This window comes from Pogona vitticeps, chromosome 6 (assembly GCF_051106095.1).
Source record: "Pogona vitticeps strain Pit_001003342236 chromosome 6, PviZW2.1, whole genome shotgun sequence".
NCBI classification, from domain to species: Eukaryota; Metazoa; Chordata; class Lepidosauria; order Squamata; family Agamidae; genus Pogona; species Pogona vitticeps.
Window position 1 is genome coordinate 113818634 of NC_135788.1, and position 22296 is coordinate 113840929.

At 41.1% G+C, this 22296-nt stretch overlaps 2 protein-coding genes across 2 annotated transcripts; both read left to right on the plus strand.

The window, feature by feature from the left end:
* The first annotated feature begins 401 nt into the window (after positions 1–401).
* LOC140708293 (vomeronasal type-2 receptor 26-like) lies at positions 402–19851 on the plus strand. Its single transcript, XM_078378240.1, has 5 exons — positions 402–459; positions 880–1023; positions 2709–2805; positions 3450–3741; positions 9408–19851. The coding sequence occupies exons 1-5, from the start codon at positions 402–404 to the stop codon at positions 10362–10364; spliced, it is 1548 nt and encodes a 515-aa protein (XP_078234366.1). The 3' UTR covers positions 10365–19851.
* Positions 19852–19881: 30 nt separating this feature from the next.
* On the plus strand, positions 19882–21136 carry LOC140708292 (vomeronasal type-2 receptor 26-like; the record flags this gene model as incomplete). Its single annotated transcript, XM_078378241.1, has 1 exon — positions 19882–21136. A coding segment is annotated over one exon (999 nt), but the record flags the coding sequence as incomplete, so codon positions are not given.
* Positions 21137–22296: the final 1160 nt, after the last annotated feature.

Sequence of the window (22296 nt, forward strand, 5' to 3'; positions counted from 1 at the left end):
ATTGTTCGTACTTGTTAAGTTCTCTACATTTGCCATTAGTTTTCAACCAATCCTTTGTCCAGGTGTCTAACTGAATAAGATTATACCATGATAGTTTATTAGTTTGAAGTTTAGACATAATCAACTCCTTTGATCTCATTTTACACATCCAGTCCTTCAATCTTGCTACCCTTTTATTCTTAAACAGTTCTACTAAATCCTTTAAATTTGTAGGAAAACTTTCTATCTCAGTCACTAATTTTAATGGTGAAGTTGAGGGACAAAACTTCACTTTATATTTATTCCATATATTTAACAGGTTTCTTTTAAAAGGGTTTTTCATCTGATTTATTAAGCTTCTCTTTATTTTGGTTCAATGTAATGGAGGTTCAGATCTCATGTTCTGTCTTGACCTGGGCAACATGGGGTTGTTGTCCATCCTCAGTTTCTTGGTAGCTTTCTTTGACCGGAAGTTGCCTGGTACTTTCAATGAAGCCAAATTAATCACTTTCAGCATGTTGATGTTTTGCAGTGTTTGGGTGTCCTGGTTTTGCATTGTTTTTATATTATGTGAGGTAGAAAAAAATGTCTGGTGTATCACCAGTGCCCTACCTTCTTCTCTGCTCCTCTGCTTCCACTGTTCCTTTATCTTCATTGGACAGCCTGGAACTCTCAACTGCCTTCTGAGACAAATGGTGTTTGGCATCGTCTTCTGTGTATCTGTTGCTTGTGTCTTAGCCAAAACCCTCACTGTGATAGTAGCCTTCATGGCCACAAAGCCTGGGTTTGGGATGAGGAGATGGATTGGGAAGCGGCTGGCAGGGTCAGTCATCATGGTGTCTTCTCTTATTCAGGCTGGTATCTGTGCGGTCTGGGTGATTACCTCTCCCCCCTTCCCAGAGTTTGACATGCATTCTAAGACTGACAAAATCTTAGTTCAGTGTAACGAAGGTTCAGACCTCATGTTCTATCTTGTCCTGGGCTACATGGCGCTGTTAGCCATCGTAAGTTTCATGGTGGCTTTCTTTGGCCGGAAGTTGCCTGGTACTTTCAATGAAGCCAAATTAATCACTTTCAGTATGTTGATGTTTTGCAGTGTTTGGGTGTCTTTTCTGCCAACCTACCTGAGTACAAAAAGGGAAATACATGGTGGTCTTTCGAAAATCCACACAGACAAAAGAAAGAAATGAAAGTTATCCTAGACTTGATAAATTCCCTAGTTTTGCATTGTTTTCAGGATATGTTAGGTAGGAAAAAATGTCTGTAGCCTTTATGAGATCATACCTACACAATTAAATTCGAAGTGGATGGTGTATTTTTCTTTCATTTTAACAGGGAACATGTTGACCGGTCAAAGAATGCGTGGTATGTTTCAAGAATTATTTCTCATCAAGAATCACTGCCATTTTCTCCACTTCTCAAATAATTAAGACATTGCATGCCTTGCTGATAGGAGCTGAACCCCAATCCCTGGATATGATTCAGCTTGAGGTTCCCAACGTGCTTGAAGAAAAGCTCAAAAATGGACATCAGCACTGTATTTCAGTTGCAACTGTGGTTATCCAAATGCATTCTGAGCCTGGCAGTTAGCTTTTTCTTAATTCCTAGCAACCAGATTGCGGCACACCCACGGAAAATGATGACCTTTGCAATGACCTTCTGATGGAGTGCAATAAGTAGCCTGCCTATAAAGGAAAAGATCAGATGCTGATATAATCAATTTGTCTTTACCCTTGAAACAATGCCAGCAAAACAAGGGAGGTGGCTCTTAGCAATTTTTCATTGGTAATTTCCCCATTTCAAAGGAGATTCAGTTGCAAACCCCTTGAATCTTGGGACACAATCCTTACATGTGGGAATGGGAGCCATGACCTTGATATCCCCTCATCTTGGTCATTCTTAGTGTGTGATTTTCACTCAGATCTTGAATGCTGTCATTCAATCAATTAACTGCATATTTGGAATAGGTAGCCTCAGCTGGGTTGCCTTTCTGTTGAGCCCTGGACACCATTCGGACTGTGCCATACAGAACAGTCCATTTTTTAAAAAGATTTCCAGGGAGAAGAAGAGGAGGTTGGAAGAGGAATCATCAGAGCCTTTTCCTAGAGAGTGATAGATGGAAGTCACCCTCCTTGGAAAAAAGTCAGTAAGGAGATGCATGAACCTCATTCATTACCTTGCTACAATTTGACAGCACAGAACAAGAACAAATTGACTCAAGAGATATTAGAAACTTTGGAAAAAGTCCAGATCCTTGGACAGGTCCGTTTACATTTTTATTCCTTTAGAATAGAGCAGGGCTTCAAACATAACAAACCTAATCAGCCTAGATTACCTTTCCTGTAATTATTGGAATTACTGCCTTCTTCAATTCCTCTGAGAAATGTGGGGCTTTTGTGACAGGAGTAAAAACAGCCCATTTCAGTGAGCATCTCTGCACTTAGTGTATAAAGTCTCCTGTCCAAGGAAATGAACAACATCTCAGTTTGAGAGAGGAAGTGGACAGCTCTGCCAGTCCCTGCTCCTCTGTGTCTTCCACCAAGAGTGATTGTATTGGTCATGCCTTTAGCTCAGAATGACGAGATCTGAAGCGAACCAGTCCCAACATTTGCCGGGCTTCTGTCTGGCTTTGTTGATGCTTCCGGTGCTTCATTCTTCCAGCTGGAATATGATCCCTTCCATCTGTGACTGGAGGACAAGAGTTCAAACTTCTTTCCATGAGGCTTCAGATGAGATGATTCTTGGGGACTTGGTATCCATTACTCTTGTTGACTTCACTCTGAAAACCTTTGTGATGAACCCTGATTCTACTGCACTAAATGCTGTGTAAGTGGTTCTTTGTCAATGCTTTGTAGATGAAAATCCAGATTGAAACCAATGAAGGTTTCTTATTCTCACAAAATAAAGTACTTATTGAAAGTAGGCACTTGCCTTTTTATGCTCTCAACGTGGAGGAGACTATAGATTGAGATATATATGTCCGTTGACCTCCATGACAGCTTCGTTTTTTAAAACGTTTTAACCTTTTTGACAGGTGGACTGTTGAATATCAGACTTATCATTCGGTTTTATGCATTTCCTCTTAACAGATATTCCACTACTGCTTCTATATTTTTGAGATCAGAAACAGTATGTGGTTCACTTCCATGAAATATATTATTGCCATAGGTCTCCTGTTAGTTAACACTTACTATCCCCATCTGGGTTATTTTGATGGAGGGTTGCAGGCTCTACTTCAACAGAATCCAGTGCTTTTCCTTGTGCTGTACCCAGAAAGCAAGGATTTCTCAGGGTGCCCAGGAAGAGAGGGGAGACAGGCAGACTGCTGGGCGATAAGCATGTTTGAGAGGCATTGTAACGGTGGCCATATCTAACTTGCTCTGAGGACCAAATTAAGTGCCCAATTAATCATACCATGATTGATTCTCAAAAAATTTGATAATTATTACTTTTGTGGGATTTCATTCCAGTGTGATTCCAAAGAATTACCAGCACATCCTGGCCTTTGCTTTCGCCATCTGCCAGATCAACAAGAATGCTCAACTGTTACCCAATACCACACTGGGTTACAAGATTTATGACAATTCTTTTAATCCCTGGCGAGCCTGCGGGAACACCCTGGATCTTCTCTTCATGAGCCAAGGGCATCCCCCCAATTACAACTGTGGCAAGAAGGAGAAAGTGGTGGCTGCCATCGGTGGGCTCACTTCCGAAAACTCCATGCAGATGGCCAACATTTTCAGTATCTACAATATACCTCAGGTACGTCCACAGGGTTAAATAATTGTAACTTCATAGAGAGATCTTACTTGCATCCCTTGCATCTTACTTGCATACATTGACTCCCACTTGTAGAATTCATAATACCAAGTGAACGTACAAAAAAATATTCCTCTGGAGATTAAGAATGAAACATTTTGCTCCCTGACTTTCATCCTTCGTATACGTTTATAGTGAATTTATATTTGGGAACAAAGGGGAATATTTTCCATTTTTTTCATTGTAATTGATTTGATGATTTCTCTCTTAGCTCAGCTATGGCTCCTTCAATCCTATATTAAGTGACAAAAGTCAGTTCCCTTCCTTCTACCGGATGGTGCCCAATGAAGATGCTCAGTATGATGGGATTGTTCAGCTGTTCAAGTCATTTGGATGGAACTGGATGGGTGTCATTGTTTCCAAGGACGACAGTGGGGGAACCTTCCTTCGAACCCTGAGACCAAGGCTTGTGCAGAGTCATATTTGCATTGCTTGGACAGAAGAAATCCCAACTGTGACTGAATTTTCACCAAAAGAAATAATTCAAGTAATCCTGGCACCAATCTATTGGACTCTTTCTCTGAGTGAAATTAATGTGATTCTTGTATATGGAGACAGGCAGTCACTGGAGGGGCTACGATTAGTTTTAAACATCTTTGAATTTCACAAAATGCAGCCTCAAAGGAGGGTGTGGGTGACCACAGCTCAGTGGGATTTCACAGCTTTACCTGCTGGGGTAAATCTGACCACAAAGTCTTTCAGTGGAACATTATCCCTCAGACTCCACACAAACATGGTACCGGGTTTTGAGAACTTTCTGGAGGATATGAATCCATATCAGGATCAGATTTATTTCATCCATCAGTTTTGGTGTACTGCATTTCTCTGTTTCTTGCCACTTTGCAACTTCAATGTTCCAAGTGAGGGGGCTTGTAGTGGGGGGGAGAAGCTGAGGAGCCTTCCTGGAAGTGTGTTTGAAATGGGCATGTCTGGCCAGAGCTACAGTACCTACAATGCCATTTATGCTGTAGCTCATGCGCTCCATGCAGCCTTTTCATCAAAAGCTAAGCTGAAGAGAAAAGGGCCTGGAGAGAAATGGAGCCTCCAGGACATTCAGCCATGGCAGGTAATCGAAATTAGAAAAGGAAATAAATTGTGCAATGTGAGAAACAGGGCATCATTAGGGCTTATTTCTCCTGTTGAGTGAATCAATCACATTAAAAAAAATCAATAAATAAAAGTAAACTAAGCCAATATCAACACCAAGCAGAGTCGAGGAAAGTGTGTTTGTAGCCCGAACTTGAAAATCATAGTAGAAAACAGAGGTTTCACTTTTCTTCTGGAAGAGTGGCAGAGAAGGAGCTGTCAATGAGTGTCTTTCACAAGTGCATCAAATACTCTTCCAGAGTTCCATAATTTTATTTTAAATCAATTGTTTTTTAAAATCCATGGTTTTTGAAGAAAATTAGTTGCCTCTTCAAGGAGAGAAATGTTTGACCTAATATTACATTACTCTTCTGACAACATCTGTTACTTGGGAAAAATCTAAAATTATGTTTGTGTGGCAGAGAGAGAGAGAGAGAGAGAGAAACGGAGATTGCCGGGGTTGGAAGGGGATCCCTTTGGGAGCTTCAGAAAATTGGAATCTGTAAAATGCCCAAAGTGGCCTTAGTAGCCAGATGGACGTTATAAGTATTCAATTTATAAATAAGAAATAAAGTAAATAAACATGGGATATAGTCTTTTCTGTCTGGAAATAGCTGCCACTGATGCCCACCAACCTGAGGTTCCTCCCAAAACTTTCCAGAATGAATGAGATCCATAGAGAATTTGGAAGTTTGAGAGAAAGTTTGAGAATTGAAAGCTTTTGATTTGCAATAAGAGATGACAGCCTATGCCATCATCAACCTTGTACACAACAGGCTGCAACCAGAGGATTTCTGCTTATGATTTAATGTTACTGAGTCAGAGGAGATTTGCATGGGTCAAGAAACACATCACTTGATACTACTGGTGGGGGGAAAAAAGCTTCATCGGTTCGTTGGGAAGTCATGGAAACATCCACCAGTTGTTATTTTAACTCTATCATTATGTTTTACTTGGACAATTTTTAGATGCTGGAAAGCACAGACTATTTATCCATTTCTTCAAGTCTGCCTAAAGAAATTATTTTTTTTCTCCTCCAATTTAGCTTCATTCATTTTTAAGAAATATTCGGTTGAACAACAGTGCTGGTGAAGAAATATTTTTTAATGAAAAAGGAGAGTTAGAAGCAGGATATGATATCATTAATTTTGTCAGGTTCCCCAACGAATCCTTCCAGACAATCCGGGTTGGAAGTGTGAACCCTATGCTTCCTGTGGGCCAGAGATTTATGGTAAATAGAAGTGCTATCAACTGGAATGAAAAGTTTAATCAGGTAGATATGCGTTTTCTTCATCATCAATCTCTTTTGTGAGTGTACTTTTGATATTGCTATGTGGTTGTGCTGATATTTTTTCCGAAGAGGCTAAGAACACAACATATGGAAATGTACGGATTGCTTTTCAAGCCTGAGACACTTAAAGTACCTTGCAAGAGTCCAAATGGAAGGTAATTAGAGGATGAATATCATTTCGTATCACAGCTGGTATATTGTCACAGAAGGATAAGAAGGTCTTTCGAATTACCAAATCTAGGATTGCTTTCCATTAATTAATTAATTAATTTTACTAAGTTTCAAATACAATAATAACATACTGAGAGAAAAAAGGGGAACAAACAGAAATGCAAAAAAGTTGGGAAAGGGGGGATCTGTGGTGGGGAACCGATCTTTGCACGCTTTTCTTAATTATTCTCAGAATCATTTCTTCCTTAGTTACTTATATTTATCATTGAGTTTGTTACACAACTAATAAAGCATAAAGAGAACAGAAACCTAAATTATACATATTGTGATCTCAAATTCTGATTCAAAATTTCATATTCCTATGTCAATGTTTTCTTTATCTCACAGAACCCCCCATATGTCTGTCCCTGTTATTTTAAACTCTGCTGGACTTTTCCTTTTGAGAAGCTCTGAGGGTTTTCCCCTTTCGGTCATTTCAAGGGTGTTGTGTAGCCATGTTGTCCACTTTATCATGCAGTCCCTAACGTGTTCATCCTCAGTATCATATTTCAGTAGTAGTTTATATATTCTGGAAACCTGACAATCCTCTTTGTCAGATAATTCTTCTACAAAGATAGACTTTTCTTCTTCAAATTCCACATTTTTTCTCATCTTCTTTAAATCCTTCTGTTAACTGTACATATTCAAACCACTGAAATTCATAACCATCTTCTATTAATTCTTCATCTGCCTTCATCTTAAATTCTCCCCATTCCTAGAATATTTCCATACGTTCCCATTTCCCTTTATATATATTTCCCCTTATGGAAACGCATCAGGATTTCTGCAAAAAATATATACAACCGTTGCATTATATTTTAAAAGAAATTTAACTTCTAAAGAACAAAGATTTGCAGCTGAGTTGTTTTGAGTGGTCAGGGGCTTAGTATATGCTCCACCAAAAGAAAAAAATATTGACCACTCCACAACCTGCTGTGAGGAATTTGCACAGCACTTTGCAGATAAAGTTGCTCGGATCTGCTCTGACGTGGATGCTGTAATTGATACACACCCAGTGGATGTAACTTTGGACCCAGGTAGTCCTCTTTTAATGGATATTTTTTAGTTGGTGCAGCCTGACGAGGTGGACAGGGATTCTTGGAGAGGTAAATGCCACCACATGTGCTGTCTTGAGTATTGACTCTAAACCAGTGTTGCGCATCAGTAATGGGCTGGATGAGGGCAAACAAACTGGAACTTAATCCAAACAAGACAGAGGTGCCTCTGGTTAGTCAGAAGGCAGATGAGGGAGTAGTGGTACTATCCGTGCTGAATCCGGTTGCAAGCCCCCCCCCCTCCATTAAAACTCAGGTCTGCTGTTTGAGTGTACTTCTTGGATTCATCTCTAAGCTTGGATGCCCAGGTCTCGGCATTGATCAGGAGTGCATTTGCACAGCTAAAGCTGGTGCACCAGTGTGGGAAATGTTTGCCGAAAGGTTGTAGCTGCATTCTGTTCCAGTGATGTGCACACACTCCAGGGAGGAGGTCGCATCTGCCAGTGGGCTGGGTAATTCCTCATTCTACGCTTTTGGTGAGAGGTACAGTGTAAGAGCAAAGAGTCTCTTCAACCAATCCTAGTTACGATTAGGTACCTAGTATCCTATCTGAATTCTCACAAAATACTATTTAACTCAATCTTAGTCAATAAAGGGAACTTTCTGGGCGTTGCCTTTAGGCTCCGCTGACTCGGTCATCTGCTTCTCAAATCCTTTGTACTTTCTCATCCCATTTGAATTACTGTAACACACTCTATGTGGGGCTGCCTTTGAGGACAGTTTGGTCAGGTCATCTGGTGCAAACCTCTACAGCCAGACTACTGACTGGGGCCAGCTACCGGGAGCACATAACACACCTGTTACAAGAACTGCACTGGCTACCAGTCCGTTTCCTGGCCCAATTCAAAGTGCTGGTTATTATACACAGATACAGCATGCGTCCAGGCTACCTGAAGGAGAAATGCAACTTCTCGGAGATTAAGATCAGCAGAGGGGGGCCCTCCTCTCAGTTTCACTGCCAGCACAAGCGCAGCTGATGAGGACATGGGAGAGGACCTTCTCTCTGGCAGCTCCCAGGCTATGGAAGGTTCTCCCCTTCCCTTTTATCTTTTCAAAAAAAAGCTAAAGACCCATCTCTTCAGGCAGGCTTTTAACAATTATAACTGAATTCCTTAACCAGTTTCAGAAGTAATTTAACTCTCTTTCATGTTTGAATGTTTTGATGTTTCAATTGTATTTTAAATCATATATTGTTTAGTTTATCTTTTAATATTTAACTTACTCTGTTTTTAAATTGTGTGAATTTTAATGTTCTGAGCCATATATATGTATGTACATATAAATCTTCCACTTCATCAGGGGTCTCCAAACTGAAGCCCACAGGCCACATCCTGCCTATCTTGCCATTTTCTCTGGACTGTTCCCCTCAACCCATGACCTTCAGCTCATATGGGAGAGAGGTGGCAGGCTTCCAGGGGTCTGTGCTTTTGTGTGCATGTTTGCATGTGGGTGCCTCCATAAGGGTGGGCAGACGTCGGTGCTCACTGGGGTGCATGCATACGTGCAGCTGCATCTATGAGCACATTCCTTTAGGCTTCAACAATGTGGAAAATATACGATATGGCCCTCATATTCAAAAGTTTAGAGACCCCCGTAACTCATGATCATTTGAGTTCTCAATAACCTTTCTTCTAATTATCATTTAAATTCTTCATGACTTTCCTTCTGATGATGATTAGAATACACCTGAGTCCAGCTGTGTGGAGAGCTGCCACCCTGGAGAGAGCATGTCTGTCCAACTGGGGAAGCAGGTGTGCTGCTATGACTGCATTACATGCCCCAATGGAAGGATTTCGATCCAGATAGGTAAGTGAAGGAATCCAAAAGCATCTCTGGAGAAATACAGGAATTTTTGTTGCCTCTCTAGTGGTGTTCCTGCCTCAAATCGAAGAAATAGGATGTCCGAAGAGAAAATCAACGTTGAAAAAAAAAGCAGGACACAATTGGAGGATTACTATCTGTAAAATAAATGTTGTGTGACTCCAAAACTAAGACCAGGTTGCTTTCTTTCAGATGCAAAAGAATGCCAGGAATGCCCCAAGGACCAGTATCCAAACAAGAATCAAGACAGTTGTATTCCAAAAGCCCTAAGCTACCTTTCTTATGAGGAACCCTTGGGCTCAGTATTGACTTGCTTGGCCCTCTTCCTTTCTATCACCACCATCGTAGTGATGGGGACTTTCATTCATTACCGCCACACTCCCATGGTCAAAGCCAACAACTGGAGCATCACCTGTGCCCTACTCTCTTCTCTGCTCCTGTGCTTCCTCTGTTCCTTCTTCTTCATTGGACAGCCTGGAATTCTCACCTGCCTTCTGAGACAAATGGTGTTTGGCATCATCTTCTGTGTATCTGTTGCTTGTGTCTTAGCCAAAACCATCACTGTGATAGTAGCCTTCATGGCTACAAGGCCTGGACTTGGGATGAGGAGATGGGTTGGGAAGCGGTTGGCAGGGTCAGTCATCATGGTGTCTTCTCTTATCCAGGCTGGTATCTGTGTGGTCTGGTTGATTACCTCTCCCCCCTTCCCAGAGTTAGACATGCATTCTGAGACTGACAAAATCTTAGTTCAATGTAACGAAGGTTCAGACCTCATGTTCTATCTTGTCCTGGGCTACATGGGGCTGTTAGCCATCATAAGTTTCACAGTGGCTTTCTTTGCCCGCAAGTTGCCAGATACTTTTAATGAAGCCAAATTAATCACTTTCAGCATGTTGATGTTTTGCAGTGTTTGGGTGTCTTTTCTGCCAGCCTACCTGAGTACTAAAGGGAAATACATGGTAGCCGTGGAGGTCTTCTCAATCTTGGCTTCCAGTGGTGGCTTGCTGGGTTGTATCTTCCTCCCCAAATGTTATGTTCTTATTTTCAGGCCTGACCTGAATAACAAGAAGCAAATGATAGGGAAATACTTTTGGAACAGTTGACAGACAAATCACATCATCTTAAGTGAAATCCTGTGGGGAAAGTATACACAAACTGAAGAAATAAGCTATCTTAGAGGCCTTGATATTGGTCCTGGTTTTGCATTGTTTTCATGTTATGTGAGATAGAAAAAAGGTCTGTTGCCTTTTTGAGGTCATACCTACAGAATTAAATTTGAAGTGGGTGGTGTATTTTTCTTAAATTATATTTGTGGACATGTTGACTAGTCAAAGTGTATTCAGATTGGGTGGTACATTTTTAGAATTATTTCTCATCAAGAAATATGATAAATCCTCTGGATTGCAATGTGTGTCAGTTTCCTATGATGAATTAAATAGTAACTCCGGGCAGTACTTCTTTTAGCTTTCTTCCCACCATCAACTATTTTTATAATTATATATTGCTGTAAAATGGTTATTATATATTAACTGTTTTTATTTTTTCTGCTGTCAGCCACCCAGAGTAGGCTATGTCAAGATGGGTGGCATACATGTGCAATAAATAATAAAATAAATTGATGAAGTCATATTATGATATGGGAGAAGTGTCGTCTTCATCTGAGTTTACAAGGTCTGTTAATGAGCAGCATATTTTATAAGATTCAGGGCCTTGCGATGGTGTGCAATAAGTTGCCTGCCTGTAAGGGAAAAGATCAGATGCTCATGTAATCAATATGTCTCTACTCTTCAAACAATGCCAAAAAAAATTGGGGGTGGCTCATTGGAATTTTTCATTTGTAATTCCCCCATTTCTAAGAAGATTCAGTTGTAAACCCCTTCAAACTTGGGACACAACCCTGACAGGTCGGAATGAGAGCCATGAACGTGATATCCCCTCATCTTGGTCATTCTTAGTGTGTGATTTTCACTCAGGTCCTGAAGAAAGAAATGTGACCTTATTGATATCACCCATGACAATGCTCTCATTCTAGTGTATGGTTGCCTCTTTGACCCTCCCGCTGTTTTAGACTTCTCCTCCCATCATCTTACTCCTGACAAGGTTAGTTAGGTCTTCTCGGAGTTTCCCTCCATAACGTCTCCGCAGATAAGTGCTAATAATGACAACATCATCCCTATACAATGAGAACATGAAACACAGACTTCAGTTGGCTCCAGAACTTTCACGAGTGACAGACCTTTATTCCCCCCTTGCTCATTGATTTGTTGTTTTGTTTTTGTTGTTGTTTTTTGCGAGGGGGACCAGGATTTCTATATTTTTCAAGGCCAATGTGGACCTATTGCAAGAAGTCCTCTAGAGGTCTGGCCTAAAATGGCATTAACCTGCTTAGGAGTCAAAGGTGTACCCTCAATCTTCCCTCAGTTAGAAGCACACAAAGGACTCAAAACTCCTACAGAATTTTTTTTTAAAGTATAATCAATTAACTGCTAATTTGGATTAGGTAGCCTCAGCTGGGTAACCTTTCTGTTGAGCCCTGGACACCATTTGGCCTGTGCCTTAGAGAAAAGTCATTTTTTAAAAATATTTCCAGGGAGAAGAAGATGAGGTTGCAATAGGAAACATCAGAGCCTTTTCGTAGAGAGTGATAGATGGAGGTCACCCTCCTTGGGAAAAAGTCAGTAAGGAGATGCTTCATTCATTACTTTGCTACAATTTGACAAGAACAAGAGAACAAGAACAAATTGATTCAAGATATTGGAAACTTTGGAAAAAGTCCAGATCCGTGGACAGTTCTGTTTACATTTTTATTCCTTTAGAATAGAGCAGGGCGTCAAACATAACAAATCCAATCAGCCTTGATTACCTTTCCTATGATTATTGGAATTACAGCTTTTAGCATTTCTGTTTTCCCAATCCCTCTGAGAAATGTGGGGCTATTGTGACAAAATCAGGAGGAAAAACAGCCCATTTCAATTAGCATCTCTGCACTTAGTGTATAAAATCTCCTGTCCAAGGAAATAACAACATCTCAGTTTGAGAGAGGAAGTGGACAGCTCTGCCAGCATGAAGAGGTCTGAAGCGGACCAGTCCCAACATTTGCCAGCCTTCTGTCTAGCTTTGTTGATGCTCCTGGTGCTTCATTTTTCCAGCTGAAATAAGAGCCCTTTCATCTGTGACTGGAGGACAAGAGTTCACACTTCTTTCCATGAGGCTTCAGATGAGATGATTCTTGGGGACTTTGTATCAATTACTCTTGTTGGCTTCACTCTGGAAACTTTTGTCATGCACCCTGATTCTACTGCACTAAAGGCTGTGTAAGTAGTCCTTTGTCAATGCTTTGTAAATGAAAATCCAGATTGAAACCAATGAACGTTTCTTATCTTCACAAGATAAAGTACTTATTGAAAGTAGGCAGTTGCCTTTTTATGCTGTCAATGTGGAAGAGATTATAGATTCACCTGTATATATCCGTTCACCTCCATGTGCAGCTTTGTTTTTTAAAACGTTTTAATCTTTTTGACAGGTGGACTGTTGAATATCAGATTTTTCATTCGGTTTTATGCATTTCCTCTTGACATATATTCCACTCCTGCTTTTATATTTCTGAAATCAGAAATAGCATGTGGTTGACTTCTATGAAATATATTATTGCCATAAGTCTCCTGTTAGTTAACAGTTACGATTCCCATCTGGGTTATTTTGATGGAGAGTTTCAGGCTCTTACTTCAACAGAATCCAGTGTTTTTCCTTGTGCTGTATCAAGAAAGAAAGAACTTCTCAGGGTGCACAGGAAGGGGAGACAGGCAGACTGCTGGGAGGCAAGCATGTTTGAGAGGCATTGTAACGGTGGCCATATCTAACTTGCTCTGAGAACCATATTAAGTGCCCAATGAATCATATCATAATTGATTCTGAAAAAAAAACACAATAATGATTAATTTTGTGGGACTTCATTGCAGTCTGATTCCGAAGAGCTACCAGCACATCCTGGCCTTCGCTTTTGCCATCCATCATGTCAATGAGAATGCTCAGCTGTTACCCAATATCACATTGGGTTACAATATTTATGACAATTCTTTTAATCCGCGGAGAACGTGCAGGAACACCCTGGATCTTCTCTTCATGAGTGAAGTGTTTTCCCCCAATTACAACTGTGGCAAGACGAAGAAAGTGATGGCTGCCATTGGTGGGCTCACTTCTGAAAACTCCATGCACATGGCCAACATTTTCAGTATCTACAATATACCTCAGGTATGTCCATAGGGTTAAATAAATGTAACCTCATTGAGGGATCTTATTTGTGGCCCTCTTAAACTGGACTCCACTTCTTGACTAGAATTGACTCCCACATGTAGAATTCATAATACCAAGTGAATGTACAAGAAAGTGTTACTCTGCAGATTAAGAATCGAATATTTTGCTCCCTGACTTTCATCCGTAGTATACATTTAAAGTGATTTTATAGTTGGAAAAAAGGGGAGTATTTTCCATTTTTCTTCACTGTAAAACATGTGATGTTTTCTCTCTTAGCTCAGCTATGGCTCCTTCAATCCTATATTAAGTGACAAAAGTCAGTTCCCTTCCTTCTACCGGATGGTGTCCAACGAAGATGCTCAGTATGATGGGATTGTTCAGCTATTCAAGTCATTTGGATGGAACTGGATTGGTGTCATTGTTTCCAAGGATGACAGTGGGGAAACCTTCCTTCGAGCCTTGAGACCAAGGCTTGTGAAGAGTCATATTTGCATTGCTTGGACAGAGATGATCCCAATTGCGACCCAGTTTTCACCAAAAGAAGTGATTGGCGTAATCCTGGCACCAATCTATTGGACTCTTTCTCAGAGTGAAATTAATGTGGTTCTTGTGTATGGAGACAGGCAGTCTCTGGAGGGGCTACGATTAGTTTTACACCACTTTGAATTTCACAAAATGCAGCCTCAAAGGAGGGTGTGGGTGACCACGGCTCAGTGGGATTTCACAGCTTTACCTGCTGGGACGAAACTGACCACAAAATCTTTCCATGGAACGTTGTCCTTCAAACTCCACACAAACGTGGTGCCAGGATTTGAGAACTTTCTGGAGAATATGAATCCATATCAGGATCAGATTTATTTCATCCATCAGTTTTGGTGTACTGCATTTCTTTGTTCATTCCCACTTTACAACCTCAATTATCCAAATCGGGAGGTTTGTAGTGGAGAGGAGAAGCTGAGGAGTCTTCCTGGAAGTGTGTTTGAAATGGGCATGTCTGGTCAGAGCTACAGTACCTACAATGCCGTTCATGCTGTAGCTCATGTGCTCCATGCAGCCTTTTCATCTAGAGCTATGCAAAAGCGGAAGGGGCCTGGAGAGAAATGGAGCCTCCAGGAAATTCAGCCATGGCAGGTAATCGAAATTAGAAAAGGAAATAAATTGTGTAATGTGTGAAACAGGGCATTATTAGGGCTTATTTCTCCTGCTGAGTGAATCAATCTCATTTTTTAAAAAAAGAAATAAATGAAACTAAACTAAGTCAATACCAACACCAAGCAGAGTAGAGCAAAGTGTGTTTGTAGCCCGAACTTCAAAATAATAGGAGAAAACAGAGGTTTCACTTTTCTTCTCGAAGAGTGACAGAGAAGCTGTCACTTCTGAGTGTGCCTTTCACAAGTGCATCGAATACCTTTCCAGAGTTCCCTAATTTTGTTTTAAATTACTTGTTTTTTTAAAAAATCCAGGGTTTTTGAAGAGAATTTGTTGCTTCTTCAATGAGAGAAATGTTTGACCTAATATCGCATTGCTCTTCTGACAACATCTGTTACTTGGGAAAAATCTAAAATAATATTAGTGTGGCAGAGAGAGAGAGAGAGAGAGAGAGAGAGAGAGAAACTGAGATTGCTGGGGGGGGGGAGAGATTCCCTTTGAGATCTTCAGAAAATTGGAATCTGTAAAATGCCCAAAGTGGCCTTAGTAGCCAGATGGACGGTATAAGCATCCAATTTATGAATAAGAAGTAAAGTAAATAAACATGGGATATAGTCTTTAATGTCTGGAAATAGCTGCCACTGATGCCCACCAACTTGAGGTTCCCCCCCAAACTTTCCAAAATGAAAGAGATCCATAGAGAATGTGAAAGTTTGAATGAATGGATGAGAATTGGAAGCTTTTCATTTGCAATAAAGGGCCAGAGCCTGTACTATCATCAACCTTGTACACAACAGGCTGCAATAATGTTGCTGAGTCAGAGGAGATTTGCATGGATCAAGAAACACATCACTTGATACTAGAGGTGGGGAAAAAAACTTCATGGGTTCATTGAGAAGTCCTGGAAATATCCCACCAGTTGTTATTTTAACTCTTCCATTGTGTTTTACATGGACAATTTTTAGATGCTGGAAAGCACAGAGGTTTTTATCCATTTCTTCAAGTCTGACTAAAAAGTTACTTTTTTTTCTACTCCAATCCAGCTCCACTCATTTTTAAGAAACATTCGGTTTAACAACAGTGCTGGTGAAGAAATATTTTTCAACAAGAAAGGAGACTTAGAAGCAGGATATGATATCATCAATTTTGTCAGGTTCCCCAACGAATCCTTCCAGACAATCCGGGTTGGAAGTGTGAACCCTGCGGCTCCTGAGGGCCAGAGATTCGTATTGAATGGAAGTGCCATCAAGTGGAATGAGAAGTTTGATCAGGTAGATACGCTTTTCCTTCATCATCCATCTCATTTGTGAGTGTACTTTTGATATTGCTATGTGGTTGTGCTGATATTTTTTCAGAAGAGGCTAGGAACACAACATAGAGATATGTGCAGAATGCTTTTCAAGCCTGAGACTCTTAAAGTACCTTGCAAGAGTCCAAGTGGAAGGTAATTAGAGGATGAATAACATTTGGTATCACAGCTGGTATATTGTTTCTGCAGGATAAAATGGTCTTCTGAATTACCAATTCTAGTTTTGTTTTCCATTAATTAATTAATTTTACTAAATTTCAAATACAATAAAGACATACTGAGCAAAAGAACGAGGAACAAAAGAGTAATACAAAATTTTTGGAAAAGCGGAGATCCAGGGTGGGGAACGGATCTCCGCATGCATTTCTCAATTCTTCTCAGAATCACTTCTTCCCTAATTACTAATATTTATCATTGAGTTTGTTGCACATCTAATAAAGCATAAAGAAAACATAAACCTAAACTATTCATAATGTGATCTGAAATTCTATGATTCAAAATTACATATTCCTAATTTAGTGTTTTCTTTATCTAACAGAAAGTCCCATATAGCTTTCGCTGTTATTTTAAACTCTGCTCAACTTTTGCCTTTTAGAAACTCTGAGAGTTTTCCCCTTTCAGCGATTTCAAGGGCTTTGTGTAGCCGTTATACCCACTTTACATGCAGTCTCTAACTTCTTCATCCTCTGTATCATATTTCAGCAGTAGTTTATATATTCTGGAAAACACATGATCCTATTTGTCAGATAATTCTTCTGCAGACTTTTCTTCTTCATATTCCACATATTTCTTATCTTCTTTAAATCTTTCTGTTAACTGTATATATGCAAACCACTGAAATTCATAACCATTTTCTATTAATTCTTCTCTTGCCTTCCTCTTAAATCCTCCCCCTTCCATTTTTAGAATATTTCCATACCTTTCCCATTTCCCTTTATATATAACTTTCCCTTTTGAACCATGCCTCCTGTGAGGATACCCGTAATGGCTCTTTAGGTAAAAGTTTTAACTTGTAGTGATCCCAAATCTTCAGTATAACTTGGCATATATGGTGGTTATTAAACTCTGCATTCACTTTTATTTTACCAAAAATAATCGTGTCCTCCATATCTTAGGTCATGAGCCTCCAAATCTAATCTTCTTCTGTTATTTATCCAGATCCATTCATATAGCCAACCTCCTTGGCATTAGACAGGAAGGAGAGATAGAGTTGGGTGTCATCTGCATACTGGTGAGATTGATCACCAAAAACCTGGAGAACCTCTCCCAGCAGTTCCATATAGATGATGTTAAATTTAATTGCTTTGAGCAAATAAAAAGTATGCATGGATCCACCATCAAGTAACTGATCCAATTTGTCTACACTAGATGAGAACAGCAGTTAGACTCAGCCCAGAGTGTCTTTTGTGACCGGTGATTACACCATGTCTATTGTCTCCAAAGAAGGACAGCAAATTATGCATAATTTATGGAAACTCAACAGGATTCCTGCAAAAAAAATTAAATAAAATAAAATAAAAAAATAACCCTTGCATTATATTTTAAAAGAAGTTTAACTTCTAAAGAACAAAGTTGTCCAGTAGAGAGATTTGGTCACATTGGTGGATGACCTACACCGGGAACTGGACAGGGGGAGTGTGTCCCTCTTGGTTCTGCTAGACCTCTCAGCGGCTTTCAATATCATCAACCATGGTGTCCTTCTGGGCCATCACTCTGTGATGGGAACTGGAAGCAGTGGCTCCAGTCATTCCTGGTGGGGAGAACTCAGAAGGTTGTGCTGGGTGACTCCTGCTCAACGCCCTGGCCATTGGCCTTTAGTGTTCCTCAGAATTCTGCTTTGTGACCCATGCTTTTTAACATCTACATGAAACCGCTGGGAGAGGTTGTCTTGAGTTTTGGGGTTGGGTGTCTCCTGTATGCAAATGACACCCAATTCTATCTCTCATTTCCACCTAACACCATGGAAGCTGTCTTGAGTCTCGAGTCTTGACTCTTGGCATCAGTAATGGGCTGGATGAGGGCAAACAAACTGGAACTTAATCTGGACAAGACAGAGGTGCTACTGGTTAGTCGGAAGGCTGATACTATCTGTACTGAATTGGGTTACAGGCCCCCGCCCAATGAAAACTCAGGTCTGCAGCTAGGGTGTACTCCTTGGATTCATCCCTAAGCATGGATGCCCAGGTCTTGGCATTTGCCAGGAATGCATTTGCACAGCTAACACTAGTGCGCCAGTGTGGGAAACGTCCGCCTAAAGGTCGTAGCTGCATTCTTTTCCATTGATGTGCACACATTCCTGGGATGAACTGGCAGCTGCCAGCGGGCTGGGTAACTCCTCATTCTAACATTTCAGTTAGAGGTACAGCATAAGATCAAAGAGTTTCTTCAACCAATCCTGGTTACGATTAGGTAACTAGTATCCTGTCTGAATTCTCACAAAATACTATTTAACCCAATCTTAGTCAATAAAGGGAGCTCTCAGGGTGTTGCCTTTAGGCTCTGCTAGCTCGGACCTCTGCTTTCCAACTCCTTTGTACTTTCTCCTAACAATTAGCCTTCCTCTGTTCTGTGATCACCCACACACCAGCTGTACCTGTTCCTTGAGATGTCGGATCTGGCTACAGTGACACATGCCTTAGTTACATCCCATTTGGATTACTGTGACACACACTATGTGGGGGTTTCTTTGAAGACATTTCAGCTGGTGCAAATGTCTGCAGCCAGACTACTGACTGAGGCCATCAACAGGGAGCATATAATACACCTGTTACAAGAACTGCACTGGATACCAGTCCGTTTCCTGGCCCATTATACACTGATACAACTTGGGTCTGGGCTACCTGAAGGACCATATCTCCTGATATGCACCTTCTCGGTGATTAAGATCAGCAGAGGTTACCCTCCTCTCAGTTCCCTTGCCAGCACAAGCACAGCTGATGGGGACATGGGAGAGGGCCTTCTCTCTGGCAGCTCCCAGGTTATGGAACGTTCTCCCCTTCCCTTTTATCGTTTCGAAAAAGGCTAAAGACCCATCTCTTCAGACACGCTTTTAACAATTATAACTGAATTCCTGAACCTGTTTGAGCAGAAATTTTACTGTCTTTTATGTTTTCATGTTTTGATGTTTTCAATCGTATTTTAAATCATATATTGTTTATAATTCATGAATACATATATTGTTTAATTTATCTTTTAATATTTAACTTACTGTGTTTTTAAATTGGATGAATTTTAATGTTGTGAGCCACACACATATATATGCATGTATATATATAAATCTTTCTCTTCGTTAGGGGTCTCCAAACTGGGTCCCCCAGGCCACATCCTGCCTAGTTTACCATTTTTCTGGACTGTTCCTTTAAGCCCATGGCCTCCAACTCATATGGGAGAGGGCTGGTGGGCTTCGAGGGTCTGTGCTTGTCTGTGCATGTGTGTGGGGGGGCCTCCATATGGGTGGGTGGACGTCTGTGCTCACTGGGGTGCATGTGGATGCATGTATGAGCACATTCCTTTAACCTACAAAAATGTGGAAAATATATGATGTAGCCCCCATGTTCTAAAGTTTAGAGACCCCTGTTACTTGTGATCATTTAACTTCTAAATAACATTCCTTCTATTTATCATTTAACTTCTTCCTGACTTTCCTTCTGATGATCATTAGAGTCCACCCAAGTCCACCTGTGTGGAGAGCTGCCACCCTGGAGGGAGCATGTCTGTCCAACTGGGGAAGCAGGTGTGCTGTTATGATTGCGTTGCGTGCCCTAATGGGAGGATTTCGATCCAGAAGGGTAAGTGAAGGAATCCAAAAGCACGTATGGAGAAAAACAGGAATTTTTATTGCTTCTCTACTGGTGTTCCTGCCTCAAAATGAAGAAAAAGGATGTCCCAAGAATCAATTTTGAAAAAAAAAAAAGCAGGATGCAATTGGAGGATTATTTTCTGTCATAGATAAAAGTTGTGTGCCTCCAAAACTAAGACCAGGTTGTTTTCTTTCAGATGCGAGAGAATGCCAGGAATGCCCTGAGGACCAGTATCCAAACAACAATCAAGACAGATGTCTTCCCAAAGCCCTAAGCTACCTCACTTATGAGGAACCCTTGGGCTCAGTACTGACTAGCTTGGCCCTCTTCCTTTCTATCACCACCATCGTGGTGATGGGGACTTTCATTCAGTACCGCCACACTCCCATGGTCAAAGCCAACAACTGGAGCATCACCTGTGCCCTCCTCTCCTCTCTCCTCCTCTGCTTCCTCTGTTCCTTCTTCTTCATTGGACAGCCTGGAACTCTCACCTGCCTTCTGAGACAAATGGTGTTTGGCATTGTGTTCTGTGTATCTGTTGCTTGTGTCTTAGCCAAAACCATCACTGTGATAGTAGCCTTCATGGCCACAAAGCCTGGGTTTGGGATGAGGAGATGGGTTGGGAAGCAGCTGGCAGGGTCAGTCATCATGGTGTCTTCTCTTATCCAGGCTGGTATCTGTGTGGTCTGGATGATTACCTCTCCCCCCTTCCCAGAGTTTGACATGCATTCTGAGACTGACAAAATCTTAGTTCAATGTAACGAAGGTTCAGACCTCATGTTCTATCTTGTCCTGGGCTACATGGGGCTTTTAGCCATCATAAGTTTCACAGTGGCTTTCTTTGCCCGCAAGTTGCCAGATACGTTTAATGAAGCCAAATTAATCACTTTCAGCATGTTGATGTTTTGCAGTGTTTGGGTGTCTTTTCTGCCAACTTACCTGAGTACTAAAGGGAAATACATGGTAGCCGTGGAGGTCTTCTCTATCTTGGCTTCCAGTGGTGGCTTGCTGGGTTGTATCTTCCTCCCCAAATGTTATATTGTTATTCTCAGGCCTGACCTAAACAACAAAAAGCAAATAGTAGGGAAAAAGTTGAGATACAGGTGAAAGAGAAATCACATCATCTTCAATGACTTCTTCTTTGGAGAATCTACACAGACTAAAGAAAGAAATTAAAGTTATCTTAAATTTGATAAATTGCCTAATTCTGCATTATTTTCAGGAAATGTTAGGTTTTAAAAGGCTGTTGCCTTCATGAGATCATACCTATAGAATTAAATTCAAACTGTGCGGTGCATTTTTCTTAAATTGTATTTCTGGACATGTTGACTGGTCAAAGTGTATTCAGATTGGGTGCTATGTTTTTAGAGTTATTTCTCATCAAGAAATATGATAAACCCTTTGAATTGCAAAGTGTGTCAGTTTACTATGATCATTGCCCCCCCACCCCAGAATAAAGATATGATACAAATAATATGAGTTAAAAAACGGGCCACATTAGACTGAAAATTTAAATTATCCATCCTTTGGCAAAGGGGAGCCTGCTGTACTGCAGAAACAGGAAAATCGCAGAGGTATACAAATACCCTTTAATCAACAGATGGCGAGTACCCAGGCCCAGGTTCGAAAAATTCAGGCCTATCCGAACAGATCCTCTGGTGACCAATCACCAAGCCAAGGCTGGTGCAGACCGCACAGCAGCCCTTGCGGTTAACACCCCTCTATGCCATGTTAACTTTGAGGAACAGAAAGGTCTATCCAGTTGGATCATCTGGTGACCAATCACCTATCCAAGGCCACTCCAGACTGCACAGCAGTCCTCATGGTTAGCACCCTGTGTGGCATGTTTACTTTGAGGAACACAAAGGTATATCCAGTTGGATTCTCTGGTGACCAATCACCGATCCAAGGCCTCTGCAGACTGCACAGCAGCCCTCACGGTTAACACCCATGTGTGCTGTGTTAACATTGAGAAACAAACCTACACTCTTTCCATGCCAAACGAGGTACGATTGTGGACTACAGGAGACGCGCAGCTGTGTTCATAGCCTTCAACCATTTCAGGTCGCCTATGACACCTGTCCAAATCATTGCTGTCGAGGTGCAGCCAACACATCTGATGGAAATTGGCCAAAGGTCTCCACCCTGCAAAGCTGGCTCCACAGTGTGCCGAGCAGCTTTTTCCATGCGATGCCTGCTCTGGCCCCGAGACCCAGGTTGCTCCCCCATGGGGATGCAGCTGCATAATGCTCTGCCCAGTATACCTAGCTGTGGCAAAAAAATTACAATATGCCTCCATCTCTCCGACCCAATGGGACTTGTGGAGACTTAACCAGACTAAGCCCCTGCCTACACATTAGGTCTCCGTCTCTCCGACCCAATGGGACCTGTGGAGACTTAACCAAACTAAGCCCCTGCCTACACATTAGGTAGTTTTTATATATACCGTTGTTGGCCAAACTGGCTTCTACTGTTGTTGGCCAAACTGGCTCCCGGTCAACCATTTTCCTAAATTCCTTTAAC

Bases quoted from the DNA above. Each gene is read 5' to 3' on its own strand.
- LOC140708293 (XM_078378240.1), top strand. From the start codon at position 402: ATGGGGTTGTTGTCCATCCTCAGTTTCTTGGTAGCTTTCTTTGACCGG. The intron at 460-879 runs GTACTTTCAATG...CCCCCTTCCCAG, and splicing joins CTTTGACCGGAAGTTGCCTG to AGTTTGACATGCATTCTAAG. The intron at 3,742-9,407 runs GTACGTCCACAG...TATCTGTAAAAT, and splicing joins GTATCTACAATATACCTCAG to AAATGTTGTGTGACTCCAAA.